The sequence below is a fragment of the Peromyscus leucopus genome, chromosome 14 (genome assembly GCF_004664715.2).
Source record: "Peromyscus leucopus breed LL Stock chromosome 14, UCI_PerLeu_2.1, whole genome shotgun sequence".
Classification (NCBI taxonomy): Eukaryota; Metazoa; Chordata; class Mammalia; order Rodentia; family Cricetidae; genus Peromyscus; species Peromyscus leucopus.
In genome coordinates, this window is record NC_051075.1 from 87035789 (window position 1) to 87056543 (window position 20755).

The 20755-nt window shown below is 38.2% G+C and overlaps 1 protein-coding gene across 50 annotated transcripts in view; it reads left to right on the plus strand.

Annotated features, from left to right (window-relative positions):
- Positions 1-20755, plus strand: part of LOC114690096 (muscular LMNA interacting protein) — a 264668-nt gene that overhangs the window by 223896 nt on the left and 20017 nt on the right. For 14 of the 50 annotated variants that reach the window (XM_037210922.1, XM_037210927.1, XM_028864641.2 and 11 more), the window contains 2 exons: positions 1696-1770; positions 14093-16116. The exons of 1 other annotated variant lie outside the window; for it this stretch is intronic. In XM_037210922.1, coding sequence (XP_037066817.1) covers positions 1696-1770; positions 14093-14095 — 78 coding nt within the window. In that variant the 3' untranslated portion in view covers positions 14096-16116. Of the gene's footprint in view, positions 1-1695; positions 1771-14092; positions 16118-20755 lie in introns of those variants that run through there. 35 more of the 50 variants (XM_028864789.2, XM_028864798.2, XM_028864822.2 and 32 more) reach the window with 5 other exon arrangements.

Sequence of the window (20755 nt, forward strand, 5' to 3'; positions counted from 1 at the left end):
TTGGAAAAGAGGGATGGAATAGAAGTGTAGGCACCACATCCTCACTCAGTTGCTTTTTTAATCTCAACAAAATGCTTTTAGGGAATTTTAAAGTTTAAAAATTTCAGGTTGATTCTCCTTGTTAAGTGTTAGGAAATTAGAATAATGAAAACATGCTATTACAAAACTGGAAAGTCATGTAAATGTTGTATCACCTTGTCTAGGTGTATGTAAGACTCTGAGGTGTCCAGGTCTGATTACTCAGGTTGGAAGTCTGAGCAATACACAGGGACTGTGTTGCTGACATAATACAGTAAAACGTAGTGTCCTGTGACCGACCACGAGACCACGTGGTAGTTGATGCTTTCAGCTGCTTCCCAGCTTGTTATTTAGAGCATGGACCGACTCCATTCTCTTCAAGCAGTTGTACTGAGAACTCCTGATGCCATGATCAGCAGAGGATTTGTGGCTGGGATAGAGTTTAAGGGCTGGAATTTAGTGGAGTTACAATTTTGAATAGAAGCAGGCTCAGTTCCTTAAAGCTGTTGGAACTGGGTGGGTCCTGATAAAGTAAGTGCTGGAGGAGGAGACCTCCTGAACCTATTCAGAAGCCAGGGCCAAAGGCTTCCACCTGACTGTTTCACGAATTGGCCTCTTTGAACTCACCTTGAAGAATTGGGAGGAAGTCACTGTCCTACTCTTTGCTCAAAGCAGGACTGTGTTGAAAGTGAAGGGGTCCAGTCATTTTTGTCACCCTGATGTCATTTCCTCTAACAGAAAGGAATGTGCCTGGAAAATGGTTTTGAACACCTTAATAAAGTTGGAGCAATGAAGGTGACATAAAAGAGGATAAATGAAGCCGCAAGTGGTAGCTGATGCCTGTAATTCCAGCACGTGGGAGGCTGAGGGAGGTGGAAAGCTAGCCTGAGTTGCATAGTGAGTTCTAGGCTAGCTAGCCTGGACTATGAAGTGAGACTGTCTTAAACATAAGAAGGGCAGTGGGGACTTGGATTTCAGTACAAATTCTGTGTCACAGTCTAACCTTTACTGGCATGTTGAGGACTTCCTGCTGCCTTAGTGGGGTTAAGGGTTTCTGTAGCACTCAGAAAAATCTGTGCAATAAAAGTAAACATTCCCACATACCGGAGGAACCCCCTCCTGTTAAATGTTACTATGTTTCATTGCGTTAGAATAGTGTTAATCTGGTGGGGCTACACAGTTCATGAAGTTTCTGTGCTTTGATGTTATTGAAGTTCACAACAATGTATAATATTTTATTGTTGCAGGAACTATATACTGTTTTGTGACATATGTATATTTATTGTGAATCTAAACATGAGGTATTGTTTTTGGTTTTGAATCATATTTGAATCAGGGGCTAGCATATGACACCTGAAACATCAACTCCACTTAGTTTCTTTTCTATGAAATTTATCAGTGTTTTGAGCATTCATTCAATAAGTAACTAATCTGTATTATTGCTGAGGCCTGTTAAACTTAACGTGTGGCAAAAATAAGTAAAATATGGTCTTATGCTGAGCACCCATCACTTGCCAAAATACTTCCTGTACATTTGAAATGATAGTTAAATCCCAGTGGTTGCAGTTGGTAAAATCTACTACTGCTTGCAGCAAAATATCAGATGTCATTAACTAATTATCTGTTGAAATGAAATCTAAACATCTGTTTCTCCTCACTTTGGCTCCTGATCACAAGCTGGGCATCTTTTCTGTGAAGCTGGGTCATCCCATGGTGACAATTCCTGAACATGACACTCTTGACTCTAAAGAGGTAATGTAAGATAGGTGCAGAGATCTATGTCTGTAGAAGTAAGACATTCTTATTTCTTTCAATATCAACAAAATGACAACATTTTAGTTTTGAGATTATATATAATTGTAATGTTTATCCCTTCCTCTTTCTCCCTTCAAACCATCTCTCATACCTCTCCTTGCTATTTTTAAATTCATGGCCTCTTTCTTCATTAATTGTTATTACATGCATATGTATATATATATATTCCCGAATATAACCTGCACAGTCTGTATAATGTTGCTTGTATGTATGTTTTCAGGCTGATCATTTACTCTTAGATAACCACTTTGTGTGTGTGCTCTTCCCTGGGGAAGATTATTTCTCCCCTGCTTAGGTTTCCTTAGTTGTCTGTAGTTCTTTATGTGGGGTTGAGGCCTTGTGGCCATTTCCTCGTCCTCTTTTCTGTGTCTATTGGTGTCCTTGTTCAGCTCATGCTTAGAGAATTATGTTGGTGAGACGTTATAGGTGTAGCTTCTGACATTCCTAGGAGACACAATCTTACAGCAAACTCCCTGACTTTCTGTCTCACAATCTTTTTGTTTCTTCATCAGTAATGTTCTCTGGGCCTTAGGTATGGTCATGTTTTGTACATGAATCCATTAAAACTGACTTCTCGACTCTGCATTTTGATTGGTTGTAGTTTTCTGCAATTCCTTGATCTGGCTTAGTGAGGTCATGTTGTAGGTTCTCTTCCAATATCCATGACTTCGCTGGTCTTGGTTCATTGGCTAGGTTTCCAGTACCATGCATAATTTCCTTCTTGTTGATTGGGTTTTTTAGTCCCATTAGAGAGTTGTTCATTATTGCCAAGGTATGCATGCCACTACTGAACTCTTAGGGTTACTGTGCCATGCTGGTCATTGTTACAGTTCATAGATGTGATAGCTAGGTAGAACTGTTGGCTGCTTCCCTCCTTTGGAAGTTTATATCGGGTCTTCTGGCACTATGAAAACTAGTAATCGGGGGGACATACTCATGTCAGCTCTAGTTCACGGACATTTTTGGCCCTGTTTCTGAACTGCATGGTATCTTCAGCAACAGGGACTTATCTTCTGCCACCAGGAGCAACCAAGAGTGATAGCTATAGACTGTATGTTTTGAGAGTCCCTCAGAAGGTCCTGGCAAACAACTCAAAAGAGAGCTTTTCATGTTTGTATTGAGGCTTTTGGTAGGTGGACTTTGGCTCTTAGAGGCAACATTGTTTTCACTTTTTTAAAGATAGATAATGACTACCTGGCTGACCTGTGGTTCCTAAGTACTTGATTGCTTGTAGAAGGACCACTGGAATTCCATCTGTACACATCACTGGGACAAACCAACTTCCTCTTCCTCAGCCATCAGTCTTTGGCCTTTTTATGTTCAAGTGTAAAACTACTGCTTATTGTCGAGTGTGCGTGAGTGGCCTATGAACATGGGGTGTGTTTTAGTCAGATGGCTGTGCTAGCTGGCTCTCAGGTACCGGGACAGAGGATAGCTCTGTTCCCTGACCCCCTCTCCAACTCCACAAATGAGTTCTATATGTTGGCAAGTGTCTATAGAAAAAGTATGAACAAGTTCAGCCATACTATTCCAATTTCATGTGATTTTTTTTGTCATGTTCATATTTAAGCTGATAAACAGAGGCTAAATTTTAAACCCCTCCTTTTATTTTTACAGATGCCATATTGTACAAAGAAAATAACTGAGCAAAAATTTCTATGTGTGGTTTAATTTGTGTTTCTTAAGAGAAGTATGTTGATTTTTTTGTACATCATTTCAGATAAAGTGAAAAATCTGAGAAAATGCAAATTTTACATTTAACAGTTTCTCTCTCTCTGTATGTGTGTGTTTGTGTGTGTGTGTGTGTGTGTGTGTGTGTGTGTGTGTGTGTGTTTTATGTGTGTAAGCATGCCACAGTGTGCATGTGGAGGTCAGAGGATAATGATTGGTTCTTTCCATCCACCTTGTGGGACCCAGAGATTGAGCTCTGCTCATGAGGCTCAGCAGCAAGCATTGTTTTTACCTATTAAGCTTGAGAATGTGAATTTTAGAGGACTCATCCTTCAAAAGGGATGGGGAACTTATGCATTCTTTTTAAATACCTTTGTTGTAGATACTCTCACAAATGAAGTATAGAAAACAACCCACTGTGAAACAAAGAAGTAAAAATAACAAAATTGGAAATAAAACTCAAAATTTTCTTTTTAGGAATATTTTTCACAATTATGGATATACTATACACTTTTCATAAACTGACAATTCCTATTTCTACAGTTTAGGGACAAATCTAAAATCTGGATTATTGTTTTATGTTTGAAAGACAGTTTATATATTTTGATGGCGGTTCCTGTATTTTTATTTTTATTTATTTATTTCTTTGAGATAGGGTCTCATGTAGCTCAAGCTGGCATTGAACTTTCTTTGTATCCAAAAGTGACCTTGAACTCTAAATCCTCCTGTTTCCCCTGGGATTAGAGGCATGTGTCACTATTCCTCGTGAAAATTTGTTTATTTATTGTCAATATTTTCATTATTAATGATAGTCATCATCATAATCATCCTTATTATTATATTTTGAGTGATAATCATAATTGAACATAGAGCCATATATATGCCAGGCAATTGCTTTACCAGCCCCCTATTTGGGCAAATTTTGAAGTTGTCATTGTGCAAAATCTTCTAGGTTTTCTGCAGTGACAATAGTGTAAAATGTAAAGGTGTACATGGGTAGGCCACATTAGTGCCTTTGGATACATTTCTGATTGTCTTTAAGGTAATGCACTAAGGATGGGATTTTTGGTTCCTTGATATATGCATATGGAGACATATATTGCCTCTAACACATGCATACACTGCTCTACTAAAAAATAATATAGCTCAGTCTACCATGAGTGTGGTACAATACCTGTCTCTGTGTGCTCTTGCTGGAACTGAAATGATTATACACAACGATTTATGGAGGACATACTGTATGTGGAAAAGAAAGCCACATACTTTCTTTGTCACTGACTATTCTTAAGCACTTTTATTATTCTTGTTTTACAGTGAGCAAACTTGGGCTGAGGGAAAGTTAGTCTACTGGAATAGCTTGGAAGTGTAGGCACAATCTAGTATTAAATCTCTACTGATTGCCTAGCAACTTGGTTTAAGTACCCTCTCACACTCTGTCCAGCATTTAAATTCAAAACCTTAATTTAGATAAAGGTCTTTATCTACATTTTTTTTCTGTCTGTCTCTAAGTCTTCTCCTGTGCTATCTAGTTCCTTCTTCTCCTAGACACTATTGTGGAGTATTTGCCGATTTCATTCAGAGGAGTTTAAAATTGTGTGTTGTGTCTATTGTTTTGCATGGACTTACACTCTTCTGATCCACCAGATGCTGACATTGCCACTGAGCAGCAAACGCTCTTTATATAGTCAGGATAATGACCTTGTCACATGTGTTATCCCTCTCAGTACAATGGTGACAAATGATACAGAAATAAGAATTCGCACCAGTGTGCATGTACCCAAATAGGAGAGGGTGGAATAAATTTTGTTCTTTCCTGATGAATATTTTTAAAAAAATGAAATATTATTGCCTGCATTTCAAACCATACAAGTTTTTTTTTTTCAAATTCACTTATGCCAATCTACTCTCTATCGATGTCGCTATAAAATAAGGTTAAATTAGGTGTTTATGTGAACAACCAAAGCATTCAGTTCAGACAGTAATACTGAACTGAGAACTTATCAATTTTAGGTAATATAAAACACTGCTTCAAGTTGCCAAATAACATGGGATAGAGCATTTTATCACGTTGTGTGGGCGTGTGCTTATGAAAACTTGTTTTTTTTATTGAAATAGATGCTTTTCATGCAATATATTCTGTTTATAGTTTCACTTCCCCTCACTCCCAGTTCCTCTCCACATCCCCTCCCATCCGGATCCATATTCTTTCTGTCTCATTAGAAAACAAACAAGCATAAGGAATAATGATAATAAAATAAAATAAGATAAATAAAAAACAAGTTGGAATATGACAAAACTATAAAACAAGAAAAAGACTCAAAGAAAAAGCACAAGAAGTGTATATAGATGCAGACACACACGTTTGCACACACAGGAATCCCACAAAAACACAAAACTGGAAGTCATAATAAGGACCTGTAAGGTAGAAGAAAGAAAGGAAGGAAGAAAAAGAAAAAGGAAGAAGGGAGAAAAGGAAGGAAGGATAGAAAGAAAGAAAGACCAAATTTCTTTAACATAATGAGACAAAGAACCTCAAAAGACTCTGCTGAGTTCATTTTCTGTTGACCATTTACTGCTGGGCATGGGGTCTACCATTAAAGAGTGGTTTGTCCTGGTCCCAGGGGAGTCCTTGCCTTGGAAGAGATGGGAATGGAGGGCGGGAGGAGGGAGGACAGGGGAATCCGTGGCTGCTATGTAACATTAAATTAAATTAAATTATAAAATTTAAAAAAAAAAAGAGTGGTTTGTTTCTCCAGTGAGATTCCCTTGGAGAAAAAAAAAATCATTTGTAATGGCTATCACTGGAGATAGCTTCCTGTTTAGGAATGGGTGTGTGTGTGTCTACTTCTCCTTTCAACTCTAGAATTCCATCTGGTGCAGACCCATGCAGGCCCTGTGCATGCTGCCTCAGTTCCTCTGAGTTCCAATGTGTGCCATTCCCATTGTTTCTAGAAGACCTTGATTCCTTGGTGTCTTCGATCCCCTCTGTCTCTTACTCTCTTTTTGCCTCCTCTCTCTCAGAGTTCCCTGATCCCCAAGGGGAGGGATTTAAAGGAAACATCCCTTTTAGGGCAGAAAATGTTCCAAGGGCTCTTACTTTCTGCATAATGTCTGGCTGTGGGTCTCTGTATTTGTTCCCATCTGCTTCCGGAGGAAGCCTCTCTGTTAATGGCTGAGCAAGGCACTGATCTGTGAGGATGGCAGAATGTTATGAGGAGTCATTTTATTGCTACATTCCTTTAACAGAACAGTAATGTTTGGTTTTCCCCTACGTCCTTGGCCTATCCATCCTCAGGTTCTTGGTCATCTAAGCAGTGTTGGGCATGGGTTCCATCCCATGGAGTGGGCCTTAAGTCAAATCAGATATTGGTTGGTTTTTCCTATAAGCTTTGTGCTACTATTGCACCAGCACTCTGATGTATCAGTCATCATCATAGATCTAGGGTTTGTGTTTACATTTCTCCTTTGGTAGTGTTCATAGCACCTTCTAGTACCATGGTTAGCTGTCTGTAGTGGTGAAGGCTCTCTGTGGGCACCAGGTACGTGTTCAATAAATTGTGTAGGTGTTGTCTTCAGTAACAGCGCCTTACAGAGTGTTTGTGGGGAGCCACCAATTGATTTGGCAACAGCCTGGTTTATTTGGGGGTTTCAATGGGATCTCTTTTTGTTTTTTATTTTGAGACTGGGTTTTACTGTGTTTCTCTGACCGGCCTGGACTCACTGTATAGACTAGATTAGACTCGGATGCAGAGAGATCCACCTACCTCTGCTTCTACTTCTGAAGTGTTGGGTCCTGCTACACTCTGATTCTTTTTAATAGAAAATATCATAACCCTGAAGACAAGACTTAAAAGACTTAGGCCACTGGGTAAGATTTAAAGAACAATTTTGAGTTAGATTTAATATATATGGGAACCCTCATAAAAGGAGCTAAATGTTAACATTTGTGAATGATAGAAATGGTTCCACTAAAGGAAACAAATAATGAATGAGGATCACTTTCTGCTTCTAGCATGGCATATGTATTACTAGCATTGGCACATTTGGGAACAATTTAAAAAAATTTCTACAACTTCTTAAGCCATATATTTTCTCCAAACTCTTGCCTTATTATTAATTCATCTGTATAAAATTAACAGATTGAAAAAAATATTCTGTTTTTATAAACAATTCTCATCTTATGACCACATGCCTGGGAGATCATAACTTTCTAGCTATGTGCACAGTGCATAAAGAATTATGTGTGATACTTGGCCTTTCTTTCATGTCCTAAAGATGCTAACCTGCCTTTCTTACTGTTACATTTTCAACTCCTGACCCAATCATGATTTTTTGTACCTAAAGAGATTTTAAAATTAACTATTTAATTCATTCAATATAAAGATATCTCAGAATAGCTAATTGGGCTTACATAATGCTTTTGTCACATGATTTCTAATGCTCATTTTAAAGGAGCTAACCCCCAAAACAACAGCACTTACCCTGCAGCCCAGGCCTCAGCAGTGCTGACTAAAGGACAGAATCATCAGCACTGACTTGTGTGACCAATGCTGGGCTTTCCCTCACCCAATCCTGGACCAGGGGAACGAAGGATCTCTGTCATACAAAGGCCTTGGCCAGCTTCAAAATGATTCATTCATTAATTTTTTATGTCTATTGCTGTGCTTGTACATCTGTCTGTGTACCAGGTACATACTGATGCTCACAGAGGCCAGAAGGAGCATTGGGTCTTCTGTAAGTGGAGTCACTGACATTTGTGAGCTACCATGAGTGTGCTGGGAATCAAGCCTGGGTCCTCTGGAAGAGCAACCAGTGCTCCTAACCATTGAGCCATCTCTCAAACCCACCTTGGCCAGCTTTAAACTAACTTTCCCCCAGTGATTCAAATGTATGGCACTGCACTGTTAGTCCCCTCACCAGCGGGGTTGGCATGCCAATCAAATCAGCAATTTAATTTTGAACACACAAAAAAACAAAGGCAAAGAGATTGTTTTAAAAAATTGTCTCAGTGAATGTTTTCAGATACTAAACTTTGGGTCACATTTTCTGGCCCAATAGTGCAAAGCTGTACTGGGAGCTTTAACTTGTGGTACAATGATTCTGAGAGATCTGCATGATGAAATTCATGATTTCATGTGAGATGAAACACTTTGTTTTTCTCTTGACAATCCACACAAAGTTTGGAAGTTGCTTGGTCTGACTGCAATACTTACACAGTATAGTGAGAGAACTTAGGGCATTTGATGCAATGTTTCATTTGTGGTTTATCATACACACATACAGATGTATACATACTCATACACACATATACTTACTTATACACATAGAATCATACACTCACACACAGACACACAATACATACACAAGCCTACATATGCATACACACATATATGTATACATATACACACATGCACATACCACTCAAATATACATACACACATACACTCATATATACATACATATACAGATATATACACACATAAACTCATACACACATAGACTTACACACACATTATAAGCCCACACATATACTTACATATATTCATATGCATAAACACATACACATATGCATACATACATACACGCATATATACATATTTATACTCACACATGAAAAAGCACACAAACATGGCCTTGAATGAATCCTTAGATAACCAGTTTAGCTTCCTAAATAATAAATTGAGTGTTCAGCAGCTGACTGAATAATCTTGAAAGAAGATCAGTTTTGCTGATCAGAGATATAATAATTTCCAAATAGGTGAATATTTATCACTTACAAGGATCATATCCTCCCTGTCTGAAATTAATAATGTCTGGGTGGAGTTATAGAGAAGAACTTTGTATTCTACTAGAAATAGTCATTTCTGCTTGCTTATAGCACATCCTGTGAATTCAGCATTAGATATAAATAGACACATAAAAAGAATACACATATAGGTATTCTTTGATCCCAGTCCACTCTGTAATTCACTTCTCTCTTTCCAGGATGAATTGCAAATACCACAGTGTAGAGCAGCATATCACCAACCTTGCCCTCTTGGGTCCTCTGCTGAGGGCAACCCTGGAGGATTTTTTTTTTCAGCTTGACTTCCAGAACAGGACCAGATTCCCTTCTCAATAACACAGCAGCTAATTATTCACTAGTTCCCAGAAAACACATGCTCTGCAAATTCTTCTCCTAGTTTCATAATGATTTGTGTGTGAGGTGCTAGGGATTGGATTTAAGACCTGTGCTTGCTGGAAGCACTCTGTCACTGAGCTACAGCCCCAAATGTTCTTTTTTCCTGTTCCTCCTCTTTCAGATTTTGATAGGTATTGAGGATTGTCAGGATTCTGTTTCTAATAGCAAGGAACAGTGATTGATTTGCTGTTGTGTGGCAAATGAGCTTTGTGTGCCAGTATTACAAGAATTTCAGAAGCTCTATTGATGCCCAGGGTTCTTATCCTACAGACAGGAACGCCCCCTTCTCATGATAAACACAGAAAAGGGAAAAAGTCACTTGCTCACAGGAACCACTCTCACATTATGGTTTGATTCAAGGTAAATTAAGATCCTTAAGAGGGATTGGCCCACTTTTTTTTTTCATCAAAAAATTTCCCCAAACTCTTATTTCTCAAAATCAAGCTTGGATAAATCTTGGATTGCTAAGAGGTCAAGGCTGGACTTTCAAGGGTGAACTTGAAACCTGGCTTATCTGATGATTAAAAGAAGGTTCACTTACCCTGATACATAACTTGCTGGAGGACCAGAGTGAATTTGTCTTAACAAAAATAGGTGTATCCTCAGCAGGAATACTGAAGCCATCACCTAGTCTAGACATCCAGAAGGCCATTTCTACTCCCAGGATTACAACCGTGAAACATCGAAATGACTCCCTTGTCATTATTTTTTCTGTCATAAGCCCTGAATCTGTGTAGGTAAAATATACTCTTTTTTAAGATTTCTTCTTGAGAATTCCACCTAAGAGTCCTGTTGTTTACAGAATTTCCATCCCACCTTTCCCCTCTCTAACTCTTCCCATCCCCACTCCCCAATTCTTCTTTCTGAAAGCCCTCTTATCTTTTTTAAAAACAAACAGATAATGTGACCCCATATTTAGTATTGAATAGCATTGACTCAGCAGAATGGGAAATTTTTATCAGAAAGCCAAATAGACATAGTCCATTGTATTTATCCTCTCTAGATAAAATAAATCACTTTACCCTTAAGTAAGAAGTGTCGGTTGTTGGTGTACTGATTGTAACCCAAAGCTTGTCCTAGATTTACCTGGTAATTTGGGAACTCATCTGTGTTTTATTTTTGCTCAAAAAAGAATTAAACATCTTTAGGAAGTAGTGTTACAACACAGAGCCAGACATACACTGAAGGAAGCGTCTGCTAAGCATAAGGTGTTTTTTTGCTAGAGAGAGAGAGAGAGAGAGAGAGAGAGAGAGAGAGAGAGAGAGAGAGAGAGAGAGAGAGAGAAAGTTCCTCGGATGTTTGCACTTTAAAAAAAAAAGCTGGATAAAGCCTCAGAAAAGTCTTCCTTGAGTCTCACAAAACTCCCATCTAGTTCCCTCAAAAGGACTTCTAGACAGTTCAAAGAATAAGAACAGTACTGCTGACACATTTTCTAAAATGCATGCTCGCGGCGGGTGGCGCACACTTAATCAGCACGGAGGCAGAGCAGGCGGATTCTGTGAGTTCGAGCCACCTGGCTACAAGTGAGTCCAGAAAGCGCAAAGCTACACAAAAACCTGTCTCGAAAAAAAAAAAAAAAAAAAAAAAAAAAAAAGAAAAAAGAAAAAAAAATGCATGCCTCAAGAAAAAGGAGGGGAGAGACATATATTCCCTTATGTTCAGCAGGGAGGGTTGAGCTTGTATTTTAAATTTCTGTATGTTTACAGATTTTGTTAGAAAATCATAGAACTGAGATCTTAGAGAATCTCTCAATGAAGCAATAAAACAAACAGATCTCATGTGTTTTTTAAGACCTTGTGTGAGTCTGCTACAAGAGAGCCTGACAACTGAGAGATCTTTCCTCCAATGCCATCTTAGCAGATGAAAGGTACGATTTGTTTTGGAGTGAGTTGGTGAGCAAGCAGGAGGCACTACAATGGGATAGCTGTGATTATGGGATTCCAGAACCTGCAGTGAATTCATGGCTCCTTTTTGTTCTGACATCAGACTCATTTTCAAAACAACAGTAACAACAGACAAGGCAGTAAGATCAAGCCCAACTATCTGGATCTCAGATCTTCTAGAGACCAGTAATTTTGAACCCAGATTCAATATTGAGTTCCTAGTGTCCTTTCTATAATACCTGGTTTCTCTGCCATGCTATATATTGAGAGAACCTTAATTACTGAAGGCTTTATAGGCTTCGGTCTATGGATAATAAACTATAATACTATGCCTTATGTCTTCACATAAGGTGAATAATTATGAATTTGTGCAAATGACATAATTTTATGGGAGATTATTTTTAGTGTGTGTGTGCATTTCTTGGAAGTGGTTTTGGATTCTGGATGTGCAAAGTCTGGTTTTATATTTTCAAGAACAGTTACGCAGATCATTTTTCCTTTATTTTGCAGGAAAATGTATGTATATTTACATTAAAAGAGAATAAGAACCTATTTACATAGCTCATTCTTTAAAAAACATGCTTTCGGCAACATTGGCTTCAAGTTTCACAGGCTACACTCACTTATTAACCAAAGTCAGCTGTAGAGAGCAGTAATGGAGTAAGATTCTCTCCAGAATTATGATTTTTCAGTGTATTAAGTTTTTTCTTATATATTTTTTAAAAAAATCCCAATAAGTGTGTCAGTACAGTTAGCAATAAAACACTGGGTCTGAGCAGCCAGTGTCAGCTTGAGGATAAGGATGTTTTCTTGATTTATTTGATTGTCTATATCTGTCTCATGTGTTGACTTTTGCCCCTCTTGTGTTTAGGTTTTTTTTTTAATTTTTTTTTTAGCTGTATTGAGATTGTCAAAGGGAAGTAGAAATGTCAGAATGCATCTAAAGTGATGGCTCTACTTGGTGTAGCATCATCTGTCATTTCTAGCCAGTCACCAAATTGTAGTGCCAAACATGACTTGGTTCTCTCAGCAGCATCTGAGGATGATGATGAGCCGGGGGCTGAGCAGTTTGTATTACTTCAGCCTCTTTAATCATGTACAGAATTGTAGCACCTTATATCTGGAAAGTAACTGAGGGGCACAGGGCATATGATATTTTATCTCATGTAAACGCATGTATACACCTTTCCGATGACAGAACGTAAGCCGTAGACAATACTTGCTTTGGTATGACTAAGACAGACTAACTTGTGGCTATACCAACCATGAAGAGTTGCCTTACATGAGCTATTTAATCTTCTTGGACTTTAGTTTCATTCTCTGTAAAATGGCATCAAGATATTATGTCAAGCCAGGCGGTGGTGGCACACGCCTTTAATACCAGCACTCGGGAGGCAGAGGCAGGCAGATCTTTGTGAGTTCGAGGCCAGCCTGGGCTACCAAGTGAGTTCCAGGAAAGGCGCAAAGCTACACAGAGAAACCCTGTCTCGAAAAACCAAAAAAAAAAAAAAAAAGATATTATGTCATATAGATTAGAATTTATATATATATATATAATATGTGTATATATGCTGTTTAGCTTATAGAAGTCTTAACATTTCTTAAACATGAGCCATATGAGTTAAAATTCACTTGTAATATTAACTACTATATGCTGACACCTTGAAGAAAATTTGATTAATAATAATTTTCATTTGCTAGCAACATAAAGGATCTATAATTTAGTTATTTCCTTCCTTCATTAGAGTTAGTGTTTCAGGGAATCTCTAGAAAAGAGCAACTGGTCTTCTTTATTCGCCATTGGCCGTGTTGGATTGTTTCATTCTCAATCATGACTTAACACCTGGAAAGAGAAAGTTCTAGTCATTTCCCCTTTTGTCATTTTATCACGGTGTTCTATCAGACTGTTTTAGAAATTAATTTCCTTCCCATCTCATCTCTGATGCTTTCTTTTGTCCACTTGGACTCTCTGCTGTAAATGCCCATCTTCATTAGTCAACTTTATCTTATCTGTTCCAGACGAGTCTCACTGTATCAACTGGGAACACACAGAAGTGAACAAATAAAGACATTTTTGTAATCACTCTTCTACTGCACAGTAGCATTAGAAAGCCATGAGAATCAACATAGAAAGACAGACAAGAGGGTCTTTGCTCTCTTTGCTTTATCCCACAGTGCATTTTACAAAAGTCAGATTTTAGCTGAATCCCTGCTCACTTTCCCTTCTTGTTTTAGATATTACCTTTTGGGGAATGATGCACTCAATGCTACAGAGACAGTAAGGCATCAGGTCGAGATCCTGAAGGGAGATGGGGTATCGAATTGCATTCCTTAAACAACACCTGCCCTCAAAGCCAGCAAGACTGTTTATGGGACTTGAGCAGATCTTTTGAACTCTCCAGACTAGAACCTGATGCAGAATATATTTTTACTTTTGATACTCCATCTACACGTTAATGCATAATTTTCAATGTATTTTCTCTAAAAGTCCTCATCTTCATCAGTCTATTGTTTTATTTTGCAGTGATGAATTTGGAGCAGAAGTGAAAACCATTTTGCTGAAGAGTTTTGGAATGCCGGTGCTAACCATTTGCTAGATTTCACTTGTGCTTTTTCAGAATGATGCTCTGTTGATGAGCTCAGTCCAGCAGAAGAACCTGAAAGGTTTGCTGCAGCCACATAGCATCGGTACACTTGCAAAACCCAGAGCAGGATGATAGACCTGTAGCTTCTAGCATTGCCGTTCAAGCCTATAATGCCTTCTATAAAGTTGACAGCAATACTAATGCACCCCTATGTTAAGCAGCTAAATAAAGAAAAATTATAACTGAATACAAAATGACTGGGACTATTTTTTCAAATGGTCGTTTTGTTACTGTAAACATTACTAACTGAATCAAGTTTCATTATTGAGAGCATATCTCAGAGGATGCTGATACTTTAGGGGCCATCAACAAAACTGTAAACAAGAGTAAGGTGGTACTTTTCATAATGCATGCTGCTTCCTAAACTGTTAGGGTCTGACATGTTGTATGGACTGTGTCCAAGGGACAGCCCAAGGGTAATGACCAATATTGTGCTGGGATGACTTGAGCAGTCATGTCTTTGCTTTTGGCTACATGATTCTTATGAAAACCATCTCACAGGTGGTGCTCCCACAGAGCAAACCCACACTACGATGGCAGTCTCAAGAGGCTGGTCGTTCCACCGCTGCTGCCAACCCTACTGAGCATGCTCCACTTGTCTCCCAGTTGTCACCCCAGCAGTTGATCCTGGTTTTCTCTAGTGATTTCCTTCTTCTGCCCCTAGGGAAGACCAAGACAACACCCACCAGAGAGTTCTCAGCAGTTCCCAGCAGCAAACTTCAGGTAGCAATGGAGCCTTTGCAAAATCTCTTTGACTTTGGCATGTAGCTCACACTTCCTGAGAGACAGATTTCCATTACTGCTTCTCACTCCCACTGCTTCCTCAGCCCAGCCACCCCACTCAAAGGAGGTTGCTATGAAGGAGCAACAGGAATCAGAATGCTCCATTACCAGCTATCAGGTGGTACCTGGGAAATGTAAACTTTTTTTGGCTTCCCCTACTAGTATTAGAAATGCGTATCTTCTCGGTAAAGATATCTGCTCTTTCATCTTCCCCAAACAACTACACCATCTCCATGAACCACTTAATAGGTCTCAACATTCACTGAGTCTTGTTATACAACATTTACCACAAGTTCTTAAGATGCATTTGAATTAATATTCATAATGAATTATTTTGTGAGGCAGATGATATCTTTACCTATGTTTTATGTTTGCAAAAGTAGGCATATCCAAATGCTTAAATCAAGCTAATAAATGGTAGGGGTAGAAAGACAGGTAATTTGATTCTAGTATATTCACCAATATACTTTCCTGATGTTTCATTCATTAATTCATTTACTCATTCATTCAATTGTTGAGTTGGTCATATAATTGTTTATATTTGGGCAAATTCCTTTCTGTATTTAATTATTAATTTGTAACTGTTATTTATAGTATTTTCCATTTTTCCCTTGCAGAAGGCAAATGTCCTTATGTGCCTGATGTTTATGTATGTTTGAAGATGTTTTGTTTTTTGGCATAAGTATTTAATAAATGTAAATTTTATTGCCTACATTGTTTCCAATATAGGTGTACCCATTTTTATTCCTACCAGATATTCAACACCTGTAAAGGCAACTTTTTATATGCAAAGGTTGTTTGAATGTAGTATCCTATTCATCTAGTTTTCAAAGGCTTGTGTTAGCCATTTTATGTTGTGACAAAATAACAGGCATCAACAATTTGAGAGAGGGAGTGACACTTAAGCCCATAGCCCCATTGATTCTAGGTCCATGGTGAGGTAGAATATCATGGTGGCTGGAGTTTGCAGAACAGAGTGAGTCTGTTCACTCCATGGGGGTTAGCAAGAAGAGAGATAGGAAGGGATAAGTTGTAATAAAGGCACGACTCCCAGTGTGCTAGGACTCACCCCTAAAATGTCTAGAACCTCTCAAAATAGTGCCATCCACTGAGAACCAAACATTCAATACATAAGCCCAGGGTGGACATTTCATGTTCAACACATTTAATCCATTGCACTGTCAAGCAAATATTATTACCTTCATTTATTGGTAAAACCATTGAACTCTTTTTTTTGACTGAGCCATCAAATTTATGAACCCTAAGTCTATCATGAAGCCTTTTAATTCTTGTACTACTTCCAAAGAATCACATGCATCTGAACATCGTATTCTAATGTATTTGTTCAGCATCTCAGCAAAGATGAGAGTCTTACTAGTGTGAAGGCAGGAGGAGCAAGTGTTGGTGTTAGGAGAACACAGAACATGGAGAATTAGAATTAGCTGCTTTATAGGCTTAGGGATATGGAATTTGCCATCCAAAGAATGTTGGAGTGCAGTGTATATTTCTGAAGAGGAAAGAGGTAGGGACAGTAAATATGAAACACACAGAACAGACAAATACTGAAGCTGTGTCTCATCTCAATTTGGGTTTCCCAGAAGCCAATTGTAAGACAAAGCTTTAATGTAATTACTTTATTTCAGAGGTGACTACCCCCCCCCAAAAAAAAACGCTGCAAAGTGACTAAGGAATTAACAAGTGCAGTGTTTGTTATAAAGCCACTTACCAAAATGGGCAACTGGGGCATATTCCACCAACTTAGGAATACAAAATTGAAGGAACATGTGATAGAACTAGTCCAACTTTGAGAAAAAAAAAAAAAGAGATCACTATTGAATATCAACCCTCACTGGTCACCAGTTACATTTGTGAGGCATTTAAAAACAAACAAAACATTTCATTGTGCAAATCCAGTAGGCCTCATTATTTTATTGTGAAAATTTTCTTTGGGGGAAATGAAATGCATAGTCTGCTGAACTGTAGTGTTCGTTCTAGTTTCTGAAGTGAAGAAGTAAGAGAGAAGTGAGTGCTTCAGTAACAGACTATTTTCAGTTTAGTGTCCTGAGCAAGCAGAAAATTCTGCAGGTAGCAAATGGAACATTTCTTTCCTTTAACTGGACTTCTGTGGATTTCTACATTTGAAAGCATCTTCTATTGAAACTTAAATCATTCAGCGAGAGGGTAACTACCTTAGAAAGAAAGCTTGTTTGGTTTAGACTAAGCCTAGAGGATTTAGTATTATAACTTAGGAATTAGAAAGTATTTTTCAATAAAAAATGTTACATTTGGAAGATTTCCTCCATTTTCTATGGTATTCTGTAAAATTGACTATCATCTTGCCCTGAAGTTTTAGACAATCAATTTATTTGACTGGAATCAAATTTTCTTTACTGTATATTTAATGAGTATATGTTGATACTTTTTACACTTGATCTTAGCCAAAAGGCCGAGAAGCGATATGTTGATACTTTTTAAAGGAAGGTTTTATAATGTGCTTTTAAAAGTGTTTTTGCAATTTCTCAGCATCACTTAAGCACCTGAGCCTAAATTTTTTTTTATTGACTGAAGACAGTAGAGGTAAATAAAAAAAAAAATACTACACAGGAGCGAAGCGCGTGAATATATTTGAAGGGGGAAACTCCACATAAAATGAAAAAAAAAACATGAACAAAATAAAGTCAAAATTTTCTAGGGAGCCACAGATTGCAATTAAAAAACATTAGCAAAATGTCTACTCTAAGAACAGTAAGAGACTCAAGCTAGTGGGAGAAAGACACTCTGGAAATGCTAGAGCATGTAGCTTAGCTAGGGCATGTTGTGGAAGAGTTCATGTACTGTGAATAGAAAGGAAATGATTCCTTAGGAGGCTTGGGAAGTCTTTCCAAATTTTAACTGAGTTAAATCATTAAAGTAGGAGTCCAGAAGTATTTGCCAATTCTGCTTTTGGGTCTCAGTTGAGAATTTATCTAAATAAATACTATATTAGGTAAAAGGAACAAATTGTGGGGAAGTTAAAAATGAACATTTTTTTTTTTTGTTTTCTGACATAGTTTATGCAAAGTTGTTTATTTGAGCCACTTCACATTAGAGGAAAATGTGGATTTTAAATACTAGGGGACTGCAGAAAGGACTCTGTGGCTTAAATCCCTGGTGTTGAAGCTGTAGGGTCTTACTGCAGATTCCTAATGCCCTGAAAACCCAGCACACTGTTTGCAACCTCAGCACCGGGAGAAGGTGGAGAGCATAGCAGCAGATCCACAAAGCTTGATTTTAGTCAGAGTAGCCAGTTGATGCGCTCCAGTGTCAGTGAGATCTTGTCTCAAAGGATAAAGTGGAGAATGATTGAACCCATGTTGATCTCAGGCCTCCATGCATAATCTCAAATGTGAATGCACAACCACACATCCTGACATCATATTTTGGTTTCCTTGGTACATTCAGTGTGTGTGTGTGTGTGTGTGTGTGTGTGTGTGTGTGTGTGTGTGTGTGTACTAATAGACAGCAAATAAGCAAATGAACAATGCATACTATATGTTAGAACATGCTCTGAATTTTCTTAGTCTGGTCCTAGATGATAAACACATTAAATAGTTCCAACAGTATTTGGGGAATATACAAACAAGAAGTCAGGTTTTGTTAGTTGTAACATGTTAAAAGTTAACCAGGGGCGTGGTTAGGACAAAATAAAAAAAAAGTGTCAGTTTCCCAAGATTTCATCCTGCAGTAAACTAATAACATTTTCCTAAGAGGGAAAAAAATGAAATAACACTTCCCCTGAAGTTTCAATCCAGTCACCAGCCACAGATGATATCCTGTTATTGCCCAGTCATGCTGACCAGAGAGATTGTGTGCTAGGATGCAGTACTGTGGGACTTATTCCTGTATTTCTCACTACAGAGTGATCTTACCAGGGCCTTTCATCTTTCCCTGCCACATGCCCTGTGCAGGTGTATCATTGCTAGTTATTAAGTGGAGATGAAAGCCAGAGTCTGTCTACCAGCTGAGACAGCCTTGAGCCTTTTAGTTCTCAGGTTAATAGTTCAAGTCTCCACTTGTGCAATCAGCAGGAAATCTTAATGGCTACATCTTGACATCGTACTCTGGGTCCCCTAGACAAGGTCTGTGTGCAAGATGAAACAATCCTTTGAGAGCTAAGTTCTCCTGGGCTGTCTCGATGGACACTATACCACTCAATCAATTCTCAAATTAACAAAATCTACGGCAAGGTGATGTGCTCTTGAACTATGGACATGGCTCGACCTTTTTGAGCTCTCTTTTGAAAAGTTCCACTTTGGCACTCCATCACCATGGAGAAAGCTTTCCAGAGTAAATTTCAGGGATCCTTCAAGCTTCACTCCATGCGCATGCTTCACTGCCTCATACAGAGCCCTTCTACACCACACTATTACCTGTAGTCAAGTAAGCCCAGAGCTATTTGTTCACTATTTCAGAACATACTTGCTAAGTTATAGACAATAATATTTAGAAAGTGCTGCCTCTAGTTAAGATTGGTTTACATCTGTACCTATTTGCTAAGAGAAATCTGGTGTTTTCTCTAAGGCGTCCATGAATTCCCAAAGACTTAGATTTTTCTTAGCTTTCCATAGAACAAAAATCTCAGCATCCATGGAACACTCGTCTTATTTTATAACTTGTCCTGCTGTCCCTAGAGTGTTCCCTGTGTGGGCACAATCTTTTTTCTTGAACACCTCCCCTTCAAATTCCCTGCAACATGGTAGAGAATAGGCTCCACTAGAGATTTGTGGGAATGGTGAGAGTTGAAAAGACAAGGTCGTTTAGATTGGTATCAACTGGTTTTTTTTTTTTTTCAGTTGGGTTACAGAGTTCCCTTTTCTTAGAGAATAGCTGGTTGGTATTTTGGGTTTCCATCTTGAGGACAAGGACTTTCCTATATCTCACATCTTCTTAGCTCGGCTCCATTTACAAATGGTGTCTTAATATTGATACAATAGTTTTAATTTCTCTTTCTCACATCTCCCTACCATTAAGTAGAATGCAGATTTTCCTGAATAAAAAATTGACATTTCCATCAGCAGTGTGTAAGGTACTGTTTGTTTGCATCCAGCTTTGTTGTCATTAGTTTTCTTACTGATTGCCCTTTTGTTAATATAAATTTGATTTTCAGTGTCGATTTAATTTTCATTTTTCTGTTGGCTATGGAGGTTGAGCAATTTGTCATATTAATTTTCAGGAGAATATGTTTAACTAGAAGTCATTATATTTAGTGAATTAAGTGAGTCATTGAAGAAGAAATATTTTTTCTCTCATTCGTGGATGCTGAATTTTATACAGATATATAAAACAATGCATATGTATATATATATATATATATATATATATATGTATGTATATGACATGAAGATAGATATGAAACTGTCTGGAAGAACAAAGGGAGGAAGTAGGAGTGAGGAAAGGAAGGGGAAAGTTTGGAGGGAATGTTCTCCAAGTATATTATATACATACGTGAAAATGAATCTCCCCAAGTAAACATGAAAACAAAAAATAGCTTCTTTACCCAGAACCTCCCCAGAGAGCTGATACTGTTCTTTGTCAGTTAGCAGAAGATCGGATTGTAAGCAGCAGTTAAAAGCCTGGTTCACCTTTCTCCTTTCTCTGTCTTTACAGAATGTGGAAATACCCTGAAAGTTTCAAAGCAGCACTGTGAAAACTAAAACAAAATCGATCTCCAAACCCAGTCCACACACTGATCTGGTCACCTCAGTGCTTGCTGATATGGG